Consider the following 13,949-nt stretch of genomic DNA (forward strand, 5'->3'; position numbering starts at 1 on the left):
GACAACATTTATTGTTAGAAATTGCATCCATTTTGGCCATCTTATGACATATGTTCATGTACTGAAGGATTTTGACTTTCTTTTTTGTAATACTATTTTTGAAAAATTTAACAATTCATTTATGAAAAAAACACTTATCAGAGCATATCATGTGCACTGCTGTCCAGCATCACGGGCTAATGTTTTGTTGCAGAGCAAGCACACAAAAAGAATAACAGAGAAGTAAAAACGTACCAGCGAGGCCGTGCGTATGGTGGCAAAGTGCTCTCGGTTCCGATAATGAGATTTGTGGCGTGAAACCTGGGGCGGAGACTGTGGTTCTGATGGCCGCATTCTGGATTCAGATTCTTCCGGGTAAATTTCTTCCTCCTGATTAAGAAAAATATGAAACAAAGTCCATCACAAGTGAACTGTCTTCATGCTCAGTGCAATATTATTAAAAAGGAACACAACTTGTGATTTGGCACTCCTTGAAGCAGATAGCAGGGCCCTGCTTATTCATATGGACTCCTAGCGTGCAGCTTCAGATGCCATCATGTGGTTTCTTCTGCATTATATTAGTTATGACATTTTCAGAAGATCCATTCTCAATATCGAGATAAGAACTTTGTGGGCTGAAAACCATTACTGTAAACTAAGTGCATAGGGGCCGATTCATTAAGATGGATGTTGCAAACACCAGCCTTAATGTAGGGCTTCCTGGAGTACGATGCACTGAATTTATTAAAAGGCACACACTACTTCTTGATTTCGGCACATCTCAGTGGCATGCACCTCTGTCAGGGACTGGAGTAGCATTTCAGATGTATGAAATGCCACCACAAAGAATTTGACGGACAGACGCTGTTACACCCCAATTCCATTCACAGTTGCGCCCATTTTGTCTGAGTTGCTTTAAACTCGAGTGACAACGAAAAAGTCGCTTTATTATTGCGCAACCCAGCATTGCACAAAACCATTTTACGACAGCTTTCTGACATAAAAGCTTTGATGAATCGGTTCACAGTCTAGTAGGGGATATAACCCGCAAGATAATCGCATCTCTAGTGTTCCGATTGCTGTGACCATTCTGAAGAAACTGCAAATATGTTAATTAGGTTGCTTGGTTCCATGCACTCATTTTGCATATCCACACCTAACTCACTGGTGATTGACAGAGCAGGTAAGTGTTCTCAATCAGCAGCGGGAGGGGGAGGGGTGCAGGGAAATGCTAAATCAGTGGCTGGGAAAGAGCAGCCAAATTACCGTTTGATTAAACTTTATTGTTTGCAGAATGGAGGCAGTGATCAGATCACAAAAGGTAAGATTGTTATAGGGGATATCAACATACTATCAACATATCACTGACTGGTTGGATCAGGGAAATGCTGTAGATATAGTATATCTTGACTTCAGCAAAGCATTTGACAAAGTATCTCACACAATCCTTATTGAAAAAATGAATAAGGATGGAATGGACAAGGCTACTGTTAGGTGCATTCATAACTGGCTTCGTGATCGGACCCAAAAAGTGGTCGGACCCAAAAAGTGGTCGTAAAGGGGTGCACATCCAGTTGGAAGAATGTCTTAAGTGGGGTACCACAGGATTCTGTCCTGGGCCCTATATTGTTCAACATCATTATCAATGATTTAGATGAAGGAATTGGGGGTACACTGATTAAATTTGCTGATGACACAAAGCTAGGAGGGATAGCTAATACTAGAGAAGAGAGAGAGGATTCAAAAATATATAAATAAACTGGAGCAGTGGGCAGCAACTAACAGAATGGTTTTTAACAAGGAAAAAAGCAAAGTACTACATCTGGGCAATAACAATGAAAAAAAGCATATACAGAATGGGAGGAATAGGGCTCAGCAACAGCACATGTGAAAAAGACTTGGGTATACTAATAGATCATAAACTGAACATGAGTCAACAGTGTGATGCAGCAGCAAAAAAGGCAAATGCAATTCTGGGATGTATTAACATAAGCATACAGTCTCGATCACGTGAATTCATTTTTGCCCTCTACTCCTCTTTGGTCAGACCTCATCTGGAATACTATGTCCAGTTTTGGGCACCAGATTTTAAAAAAACACATCAACAAACTGGAGCAAGCTCAGAGAAGAGCGACCAGAACGGTAAGCGGTCTGCAAACCATGTCCAATGAGGAACAGTTACAGGTTTTGGGAATGTTTAGCTTGTAAAAAAGAAGACTGAGAGGAGACTTAATAGCTGTCTACAAATATCTCAAGGGCTGTCACATTGTAGAAGGATCATCTTTATTCTCATTTGCACAAGGAAAGACTAGAAGCTAGTGTTGAGCGAGTGTACTCGTTGCTCGGGTGACCTCCGAGTATTTAGTTTTCATCGCGGCAGCTGAATGATTTACAGCTAGTACCCAGCCTGAGTACATGTGGGGGTTGCCTGGTTGCTAGGGAATCCCCACATGTAATCAAGCTGACTATTCAGCTGCCGGGATGAGAACTAAATCTCCGAGCAGTCAAATACTTGGAGGTCACCCGAGCAACGAGTACACTCGCTCATCACTACTAAAAGCAATGGGATGAAACTGAATGGGAGGAGACACCGATTAGATATTAGAAAAAAAAACTTTTTGACAGTTAGGGTAAGTTCACACAGGGCGTTTTTGCTGCTTTTTTTATGCTAATTTTCAGCTGCCTTTTACAACACCAGCAAAGCCTATGAGATTTCAGAAATCTCATGCACACACATTGGTTTTTTGTGTGATCAGTATTTTGTGCTTTGCTGCGTTTTTTGGACATAAAGCGTGTCACTTCTTTCAGCGTTTTTCACCCACTGACTTGAATGGGTGTTGAAAAAACGCAGCAAAAATGCAGGTATCATTATTTGCTGCGTTTTTGCTGACGAAAATTCAAGGACATTAGCATGGACACAGAAAAAAAAACGCACCTAAACCTCCGTTTTTGATGCAGCTTCTTTCCTGCAAAGATGATCAGGTTTTACTGCAGAAAAAAAAGCAGCAAAACGCCCTGTGTGAACTTACCTTTAGGGTGATCAATGAATGGAACAAGCTGCCACGAGAGGTGGTGAGTTCTCCTTCAATGGAAGTGTTCAAACAGAGTCTGGACAGACATCTGTCTGAGATGGTTTAATGAATCCTGATTTGAGCAGGGGGTTGGACCAAATGACCTAGGAGGTCCCTTCCAACTATCATTGTATGATATAGAGCATGTGCAGATAATTATTGAAGACACACGTGAACTATGAATACCACCCAAAGAAAGACAGGTGCCTACAGTCTTTTTAACCCCTTTACCACCAAGGGTGGTTTGCAAGTTAATGACCAGGACAATTTTTACAATTCTGACCACTGTCCCTTTGTGAGGTTATAACTCTGGAACGCTTCAATGGATCCCGGTGATTCTGACATTGTTTTCTCGTGACATATTGTACTTCATGATAGTGGTAAAATTTCTTTGATATGTCAATTATTTGTGAAAATAAAGAAAATTTGGCAAAAATTTTTAAAATTTTGCAATTTTACAACTTTTAATTTTCATGCCCTTAAGTCACAGAGATATGTCACACAAAATACTTCAATAACATTTCCCACATGTCTTCTTTACATTAGCACAATTTTGGAACCAACATTTTTCTTTGTTAGGGGGTTACAAGGATTTAGGGCATGTGCACACGTAGTTTTGAGCTCTGCGGATTTTTCAGCAGCGGATTTGAGAAATCCGCAGGTAAAAGGCACTGCGTTTTACCTGCGGATTTTATGCGGATTCCACCTGCGGTTTTACACCTGCGGATTCCTATTATGGAGCAGGTGTAAACCGCTGCGGAATCCGCACAAAGAATTGACACGCGCGGTTCCGCGTGTTTTTTTCCGCAGCATGGGCACTGCGGATTGCGTTTTCCATAGACATTGTACTGTAAACGCATGGAAAGCTGCTGCGGACCCGCAGCAAAATCCGCAACGTGTGCACATAGCCTAGAAGTTGACCAGCTATTTCTCATTTTTACACCACCATTTTTTTTTATTTATTTTTTTAGGGACCACATCACATTTGAAATCCCTTTGAGGGGTCTATATAATAGAAAATACCCAAAAGTGACACCATTATAAAAACTGCACCCCTCAAGGTGCGCAAAACCACATTCAAGAAGTTTATTAACCCTTCTGGTGCTTCACAGGGATTTTTGGAATGTTTAAAAAAAAAAAAAATAATAATGAACATTTAACTTTTATACAAAAAAAATTACTTCAGATCCATTTTTTTTTTATTTTACCAAGGGTAACAAGAAAAATTGGACCCCTAAAGTTATTCTGCAATTAGTCCTGAGTACGCCGATACCCCATATGTATCAGATCTGCATGCTATAGAAGCTGTCAGAGCTGCAGTTTCTATTACACTGACCTGAAAGACATCCTGGTCATCACTGCGCATGACACGAAGTCTCTCAGGTCTGGACATCGGGTCTCCACGGCAGCGATCGGGACCCCGCATCATGCCCCTCAGCCGGCTCCAGAACGCTGCGATCATGTTTGATCACAGTGTTAAGGGGATTTAAGTGCTGGGAGCAGTCCGTGACTGCTCCTGGCACTTAATGCCGGGTGTCAGCTGTGAGAATCAGCTGACACCCGGCCGCGATCAGCCGCGCTCCCCCCGTGAGCGCGGCTGATCGCCCATGACGTACTATTCCGTCTATGGGAATTAAGTCCCAGGTCACATGGAATGAATAGTACGTCCAATGCCAGAAAGGGGTTAAAAAAAGGTGTCTTTAAACTTTATTGAAAACTTAATTTAAAATACAGATAAGTTCAACAGAGAAATGCAATGGAGGACCACTTGTTGCATTCGCATAGTTATATTTATTTATAATATGGAATTATACAAAGTATATAATAAAAATATAGATTTCTTAATAGATACAAACTTAAATTCATTAACTATCTTAGAAATATTTGCATAGTGCCCATCTACTACCTTATTCACGCTGATGGTACTGATTGCCTTAATCAACAAGATAACTCACGAGAGTTATGGTCCCTGATGAAGCAAAGGGTGAAACGTACTTCGGGGCACCAGGACCACATTCCACATTAGTCTACAAAAATATGTGAGTTATCTTGTTGTTTATGGGTTATCAATCAAGGTAATCAGTACCATCAGCGTGCATTAGGTAGTACATGTGCACTATGCAAATATTTATAAGATAGCTAATGAAGTTAAGTTTGTATCTATTACGAAATCTATATTTTTATTATATACTTTGTATAATTCCATATTGATCAGATATAACTATGCAAATGCAACATGTGGTCCTCCTTTGCATTTTTCTGTTGAATTTATTTATATTTAAAATTTTGAAAATTTTCAATAAAGTTTAAAGACTTTTTTTTTTTTTTTTTAAGAGACTGTGTGCACCTTATCTATCTTTGGGTGGTATTCATGGCTCAAATTAGGTTTATAGACATCCTAGGCTCATTCGGTTATAACCTAAAATTTTGTAATTCGAATGATATAATTTGAAAATAAGCAAAAGACAAATCTAAAAACTTCCGACATGAAGAATAAAGAGAATGGGTCTGTTTTCTACAAAGACATTGACCCTAAAGTAAATAAATGAATGATTAAAAAACCATATATATTTGTATAAAATAAAATTAAAAAAACAAAACAAAACAAAAAAACAACTTACTGGTTTTAAATGAATGACCGAGCTGTTTGACATTACGGTGTGATCTCCTTCCATCATGTCCAATTCACTCTTGTCATCTGAGGCATCTGGAAGACTATTCACACTACTACTTTGGCTACTGGCACTAATAGACATGCTTGGGATAGACTGGTTACTGCCGATGCTGTTTACAGTTCCTGTTCGGCCAACTCCGTGCTCTTGCTCCTAAAATAAAAAAAGAGAGAATTACTGATATAAAATTTTAGTCCAAACAAATCGTTCTCCATATAAAATATTAAGGATTTGCAAAATAGATATATACTGTAACAGTCTCTTACCACACAAACTAGTATTTAGGTTTTCATTGGGTGTAAGGGAGGTGTGGGGGTAAAACCCCCAATTTTACTAGCACAATGCATCTCTTCATAAAGTAAATGGACTATAAAATGAGGTGGAAAATAATTTCTATCGGATTCTATTAGATATACAAACAAAGGGGCTTAAGGAGGACGTTCGTAGTTTAGGCGCCCCCTGTCCAATTAGTGTATATGGAAGTTATAGGCATACTCATGCTTTAGTCATTCTGGACAGCCACTAACCAAGTGTTACATGATCACTCATCTATTGCAATGGACGTCAGTTCTGCTACAGCACCCACATTAGAAGGAATGACTGGCTGCCTGTGATAGCAACTGATTGTGGAGGATAACAGAATATATAACCTTTTTACATATTAGGCAACGGCATTGTGGATCATACCTCCTCCTCTTCTTGAGTTTCCACAGCAGGGCCATTATGGGCCTCCTGGAAAAGCAGCTTCTTCATTTTACGGTACTGTAGGTTATCCAGCTCTCTGACTGCATCCTTTGTCCTCTGGATCAGGTCAATTAACACTGTTTCTGGTCGCTCACGCAAGACAAACATGTGCTGCAATATTATAAAGCATATTAAATCCATCAAGTAATGACCTCAAAATGGAAAGTTTATGCAACAATAAACTAAAAGTAAACTAGATCAAAACCGATTGCACGTCAAATGTGTTAAGTCTTTTACACTACTAAATCACCCAGGGGTCTCGGTTCTTTCAAACACTACCAAAAACAAAAGTGAGGGTGACTCAGTCAAATTACAGTCATTCTGTGGGCCTTAAAGGGAACCTGTCACCCCCCAAAATCGTATTCTGGAATGCTGTAGATAAGCCCCCGATGTAACCTTAAAGATGAGAAATAAAGGTTATATTATACTCAGGGCGGTCCCACTGCAGTCCGGGTCCAATGGGCTTCGCGATCCGGTCCAGCACCTCCCATCTTCATAGGATGACGTCCTCTTCTTGTCTTCTTGCCGCGGCTCCAAGCGCAGGCGTACTTTGTCTGCCCTGTTGAGGGCAGAGAAAAGTACTGCAGTGCGCAGGCGCTGGGCCTCTCTGACTTCTCCTGGCGTCTCTGCACTGCAATACTTTGCTCTGCCCTCAACAGGGTAGACAAGGTACGCCTGTGCAGGAGCCGCGGCAGGAAGCAAAAAAAGAGGACGTCATCATATGAAGATAGGAGGTGCTGGACTGGACCGCGAGGCCCATCGGACCGGGACCACACCGGGACCGCCCCTGGGTGAGTATAATATAACCTTTATTTCTCATCTTTCAGGTTACATCTGGGTTTATCTACAGCATTACAGAATGCTGTAGATAAGCCCCTGATGCCGATAGCCGCACCTCATATACGATTTTGGGGGTGACAGACTCCCTTTAAGGTGGTCATACAGTATATTTCTATAGCTGTCAGCCAAGCAATAGTCCTCATGAACTCCATTGTACACATGCACACACAGTTTGTCCGAGCATGCTTGTTGTACTTCTGACGGGAGTTTTCTTGCAAGAACAAATGTTCAGGCATTTTGAAATCAATTGGATTGTGTGTGGCGATTGCTGGGATTCTGTTTAAACTAGAAGAAAAATAAGTACATACCTTAAGCAGTTCATCCGACGTTGGTCGATCTTGAGGGATTTTCTGGAGACATGAATCTACAAAGTTTCGAAAGTAGTCAGACCTGCGGAAGGAATAAGGAAACAGGTCGTCACAGAGGTGGTTTCTAACGTGTATTAGATTTAACAATCAAAAGTGTTGTTTACAAGTAATGTAACCTCTGCATGTGAAAGGAAAAGTCTTCCGTACACCAGGGTGTAGAAAAGAGATTGCCACGTGTGCACTACACTGTATATCACACTACACTGTATATCACACTACACTGTATATCACACTACACTGTATATCACACTACACTGTATATCACACTACACTGTATATCACACTACACTGTATATCACACTACACTGTATATCACACATTATGTGAAATTATAGGAACTATAGAGCAAAAGGAGCTAGATCAGACAGTATGGAGTGGAGACCTGAGACTAATACATCAGATAACAAAACATAACCATTTCATAAAGTGTAGCAATAAGAAGTGCTACATTTACTTGTACTGGTGTCACCATGTATTCAAAATCTATATCTCAAAATCAATACAGGTATGACCACCCTTTGCCTTTAAAACATCTTGAATTTTTAGGTACACTTAGGCTACATTCACACATCCATGTGACACGTCCTAGCGCTGTCCGTTCTTTTCTCATACAGCAACCTGACCCATAAAGTCTCACAGGGTTATACACACTTCAGTTTTAAAAATGGGTCAGTGTCTCCGGTCCAGAAGGCTCCGAACATGTATGCTGATCAGGTTTTGCCAATCCAAAGTTGACCTTAAAATCTATGGGGATCTGTGAGACAACGATGAAACTAAAAAACATACATTGTATTTCAGCGATTTATCCTATTTTACCTGATACATTGTTGAGAGTCAATGGAACAAAAAAAAAAAAAAAAAAAAAACTTCAGACAGCATCTGCCTCAGTAAAAAAAAAAAAAGGGGATAAGAAAAAAAAAACAGAAGCAACTAGGATGACGCATGAGAACGGAAAAAAAAAATTGGTCCGTTTCTCTTAGGCTATGTGCACACGTTGCAGATTTCCTGCAGATCCGCAGCGTTTTTTTCCGTGCAGAAACACTGCAGATCCGCAAGTGATTTACAGTACAATGTAAATCAATGGCAAAAAAATGCTGTGCTAATGGTGCGGAAAATTCCGCACAGAATCCGCAGCAGATTAAAAAAAGGACCATGTCAATTCTTTGTGCAGATCTGCTGCGTTTCTGCACCCATTCCATAATAGAAATTCCGCAGGGGTAAAACGCATGAAATCCGCAACAGAAATTAACAAAATCCTCAAAAAAAAAAAAAACGCACAGAAAATTCCACAGCCAAATCCGCAACATGTGCACATACCCTTAGATGGTAATACTCACACAGGGGTGTGAGATGTAGCCTAATTTTTTTTTTTTTTTTTTAAGGAACTCAGCAGGCAGGTGGGCTCCAAACATTTTTGATATACAACCACAGATTATCTGTAAAGGTATAGTTATGCAAACCCTTCTGTTGTTTCATATAATCCCAGACAGACTGCATGAGGTTGAGATCAGGGCTCTATGGGGACCATAATAATAATAATAATAATTTTTATTTATATAGCGCCAACATATTCCGCAGCGCTTTACAACTTATAGAGGGGACTTGTACAGACAATAGACATTACAGCATAACAGAAATCACAGTTCAAAATAGATACCAGGAGGAATCAGGGCCCTGCTCACAAGCTTACAACCTATGAGGAAAAGGGGAGACACGAGAGGTGTCATTACTTCCAGGATTTTGATTTCGGTTTAGGTCACAGGTCCTAAACCATTGGCTGATAAGCAAAGCAACAAGAAACAGGATAGTTCTACTGAATCAGCAAGGTCTCGCCCAGAGAAAGATTTCAAACCAGACTGGGGCTTCATGGTGTGATGTGGAAGCTCTTTTGAAAAAGCAAAAAAGGTTATGCTTAGGATAGTAGAGATAGGGAAGGTTGCTGTAGCAGATGAGACATGTGAGGTTTACTTCCCTCGAAAATGAGAAGATGTCAAGCACGGTCGTCAGCTCAGAACTGGGAGCATCCAGGGGGACCCAGCTACTTTTCTGAAAAGTCTGGCTAGAGGGCCTTCATGGAAAAATTGCAGACAAAAATCATACCACTGACATGAAAACAAGAAAACAAGATCAAGTGACTCAACTGTGCATGGAAACATAAGAACTGGGGTACAGAAAAACGTCAGCTAGTTCTCTGCACTGAGGCAAAATATTTGGCTGTAAAAGAAGACAGTTTGTTCACCAAAAGTCTGAAGAGCAGTACAATAATGAGTGTCTGCAGCGGTGAAGCATGGTGGTGGTGCCTTGCAAGCGGGGGGCTGCATTTCAACAAATAGAGTTGGAGATCAATGGTGTTCACAATGCAGAGAAACACAGGCAGATACTTAACCATCATGAAAGTCCATCAGGAATCTAACTGGCTTCAAATTTATTCTGCGGCAGGAATCATAGAATCATAGGAGAACGACTACAAACATACAGCCAAGGTCATTAACCATCTTCAGCATAAAGAAGAACTAGGAGTCCTTAAAGTGAGGATATGGTGCCCACAGAGCCTGATTTGATCATCAAATCTGTCTGGGATTACATGAAGTGACAGAAGGATTTGAGCAAGCCTACAAAACCACAGATTATTGATGGTCAGTTCTCCAAGATGTTTAGAACATCCCCCTTGGCGAGATCCTACAAAAACTGCGTGCAAAATGTACTTTTGAAAACAGAGGGTGGTCACATCAAATACTGATTGGATTTAGATTTCTCTATTGTATATTCACTTTAATTGATAAACTTAACACCGTATTCTTACTTGGTAGCATTATTTCCCCACACCTGCCTAAAGCTTTTGCACAGAACTGTATACAAAACACAATTTTAAGATGACATTCTTCTGACATCATGACAGTTCCAGGAAAAGGATAGTCTGCTGGCAGCACATGCATCATATAGTTCAGTGGAGACTTTTACTGAGCATTAGTTACTAGGTGGTGGCCACTGTGAGGACCAAGAAAAATAAAATGCCACACATGTTCTTACACTGAGGTTGCCTAGAAGGTATCATATGTTCAGCCTAATATTGGTTCCTGACAGATTCCAGGAATGAACTGGGCAGCTTATAGCCGAGGACTTGGGATTTACACGGCTGTATTTGCAGAGTGCTAGTAAAACATTTAAAGAAGGTTTCCTATGTTTAATGACCTGCCAATGTGATCAGTCACAGCCAAGACCACTGGGAGGTGCACATTTTTTTGCTGCAGATTTACAAATAGGTAATCTCATCTCAGTCATGTCTAGCTGAGATGCGAATAGCCATCTATTAGCTGTCGCTTTCCATAATTAACCCCTTTCTGCCATCGGACGGAATAGTACGTCCAATGGCAGAACCCCCGCTTTGATGCGGGCTCCAGCGGTGAGCCCGCATCAAAGCCGGGACATGTCAGCTGTTTTGAACAGATGACATGTGCCCACAATAGGCGCGGGCGGAATCACGATCCGCTCGCGCCTATTAACTAGTTAATTGCTGCTGTCAAACCCTGACAGGAGCATTTAACATGGGCTTCAGGACAGAAATGCGCGCACCGTTGACCCCCGTCATATGATCAGATTTATATGAGCGCCACCATGGAGGCTATTGAAGCATGGCAAAAGTAAAAAAAAAAAAAAAAAAAAAGTAAAATATAAAAAGTTCAAATCACTCCCTTTCGCCTCATTCAAAATAAAATAATAATAACAGAAAAAAATCAAATCTACATATATTTGGTATCGCTGCATTCAGAATTGCACAATCAAAAAAAAAAAAAAAAAAAAAGAATTAACCTGATCACTAAACGGCGTAGCGAGAAAAGGAGATTTTTGTGTACTCACCGTAAAATCTCTTTCTCCGAGTCAATCATTGGGGGACACAGGACGAATGGGTGTTATGCTGCTGCCACCAGGAGGACACTAAGTTAAACACACACAAAAGATTAACTCCTCCCCTGCAGTATACACCCACGGCTGGACAATCCGGAGCCAGTTCGGTAACAAAGCAGTAGGAGTAAACCAGTTAAAAACAGAAAACATGTTATAGTCAAAAACACAGACTGAAAAGAATAACCAAGCCAAACTAGGCTAACAGGGAGGGTGCTGTGTCCCCCAATGATTGACTCGGAGAAAGAGATTTTACGGTGAGTACACAAAAATCTCCTTTTCTCCTACGTATCATTGGGGGACACAGGACGAATGGGACGTCCCAAAGCAGTCCCTGGGTGGGCAACAAGAAGTTATAAATGCTGTGCGTGCCTACGAGCTACAGATGAGACACTGCCGCTTGTAGGATTCGCCTACCGACGGACGCGTCTGCCGAGGCCTGAGAGTGCACATGGTAGTGCTTCGTGAACGTATGTAGGCTGGACCATGTGGCAGCCTTACAGACCTGTGCTGCCGATGCCTGATGCCGGATGGCCCAGGACGCGCCGACTGACCGGGTAGAATGAGCCTTGATCCCCGGAGGTGCGGCGTGACCCTTGACACGGTAGGACTCTTGGATGGCGGAACGAATCCACTTGGCAATGGAGGCCTTGGAAGCGGGTAGACCCTTCCGTGGCCCTTCCGGAAGAACGAACAAGGCGTCTGACCTACGGAGAGACGCAGTTCTAGAGACATAACGTCTGAGACCCCTCACTAGGTCCAGAGTGTGGAGCGCCCTTTCCGTGCGGTGAGAAGGAGCAGGGCACAGTGAGGGAAGAACAATCTCCTCATTAAGATGGAATGAGGAAACGACCTTCGGAAGAAAAGTCGGACATGTCCGTAGAACTACCTTGTCCTGGTGGAACACGAGGAAAGGAGGTTGGCAAGACAGGGCTGCTAGCTCAGAGACACGTCTAATAGACGTGACAGCCACGAGAAAGGCAATCTTCCACGATAAGAACCGCAAGGACACTTCTTGCAAGGGTTCAAAGGGTGGCTCTTGAAGAGCACAGAGGACCAGATTCAGATCCCATGGTTCCAAGGGCATCTTGTAAGGTGGAACCATATGAGAAACTCCCTGGATGAAAGTCTTGACTTGCAATTTGTTTGCAATCCTTCTCTGGAAAAGAACCGAGAGAGCAGAAATTTGGCCCTTAAGAGAGCTGAGAGCAAGGCCCAAATTTACGCCTGATTGGAGGAATTCCAAAATGTGAGGAATAGAAAATTGGAGGGGAGACCGACCCCGATCTCTGCACCAGGCGAAGTAAGCCTTCCAGGCGCGGTGGTAGATGCGCATGGAGGAAGGCTTGCGTGCGCGGAGCATGGTAGATATAACCGTCTGGGGCAAACCCTTCTGCCTCAGTACCCAGGACTCAACGGCCACGCCGTTAAAGATAGGGCCTCTGAGTTCGGGTGGTAAATGGGCCCTTGAGACAGAAGGTCTGCGCGACTTGGCAGCCTCCAGGGTACGTCTGAGACCAGTTGCACCATCTCGGCGTACCACGTCCTGCGCGGCCAGTCCGGGGCGATGAGAATTACTGGAATCCGTTCTGCCCTGATCTTCCTGATTACCTTTGCCAGAAGAGGAATTGGGGGAAAAATGTATGGGAGTCTGAAACCCTGCCATGAGAGGACTAGAGCGTCGGCTCCGAAGGCTGAGGGGTCGTGAGACCTGGCCATGAAGACGGGAACCTGGCAATTGAGGCGAGATGCCATCAGGTCCACGTCCGGAGTCCCCCAACGAGAGCATATCTGGTGAAAGACTGCGGGATGGAGAGACCACTCTCCGGGATCGAGGCTGTGGCGACTTAGAAAGTCCGCTTCCCAGTTTTCCACGCCCGGGATGTAAACTGCTGATAGTATGGAGTGGTTGGTCTCGGCCCAGCGGAGAATGAGCGATACCTCGACCATGGCCGCCTTGCTGCGAGTGCCCCCTTGCCGGTTGATGTAGGCTACCGCAGTGGCGTTGTCGGACTGGACTCTGACCGCGCGGCCGGAAAGAAACGGCTGAAACTGGCGGAGTGCCAGTCGGATTGCCCGAATCTCTAGGATGTTGATGGGCAGCTGGGATTCCTGCGGGGACCAGCGACCCTGAGTCGAGTGGCATCGGAACACAGCGCCCCAGCCGAAGAGACTGGCGTCCGTTGTGACGACCAACCAGTGCACCGGAAGAAAGGACTTCCCCCGAGTCAGGGAGGACCTCTTGGTCCACCACCTGAGGGACTGCCTGATTGAGCGAGAGAGCAGGAGACGGCGGTCTAGCGAGGCAGGATTCCTGTCCCATACTGCTAGAAGGGCGTGCTGTAGGGGACGGAGGTGAAATACCGCAAAGG

At 43.0% G+C, this 13,949-nt stretch overlaps 1 protein-coding gene across 2 annotated transcripts in view; it reads right to left on the bottom strand.

Annotated features, from left to right (window-relative positions):
- The window catches only part of TAOK1 (TAO kinase 1), a 117,407-nt gene that overhangs the window by 15,762 nt on the left and 87,696 nt on the right, over positions 1–13,949 (bottom strand). For both annotated transcript variants that reach the window (XM_077294302.1, XM_077294303.1), the window contains 4 exons: positions 7,615–7,696; positions 6,410–6,577; positions 5,672–5,875; positions 235–369 (listed from right to left, as the gene is read on the bottom strand). In XM_077294302.1, coding sequence (XP_077150417.1) covers positions 235–369; positions 5,672–5,875; positions 6,410–6,577; positions 7,615–7,696 — 589 coding nt within the window. The remainder of the gene's footprint in view (positions 1–234; positions 370–5,671; positions 5,876–6,409; positions 6,578–7,614; positions 7,697–13,949) is intronic.

This window comes from Ranitomeya variabilis, chromosome 3 (genome assembly GCF_051348905.1).
Source record: "Ranitomeya variabilis isolate aRanVar5 chromosome 3, aRanVar5.hap1, whole genome shotgun sequence".
Taxonomy (NCBI): Eukaryota; Metazoa; Chordata; class Amphibia; order Anura; family Dendrobatidae; genus Ranitomeya; species Ranitomeya variabilis.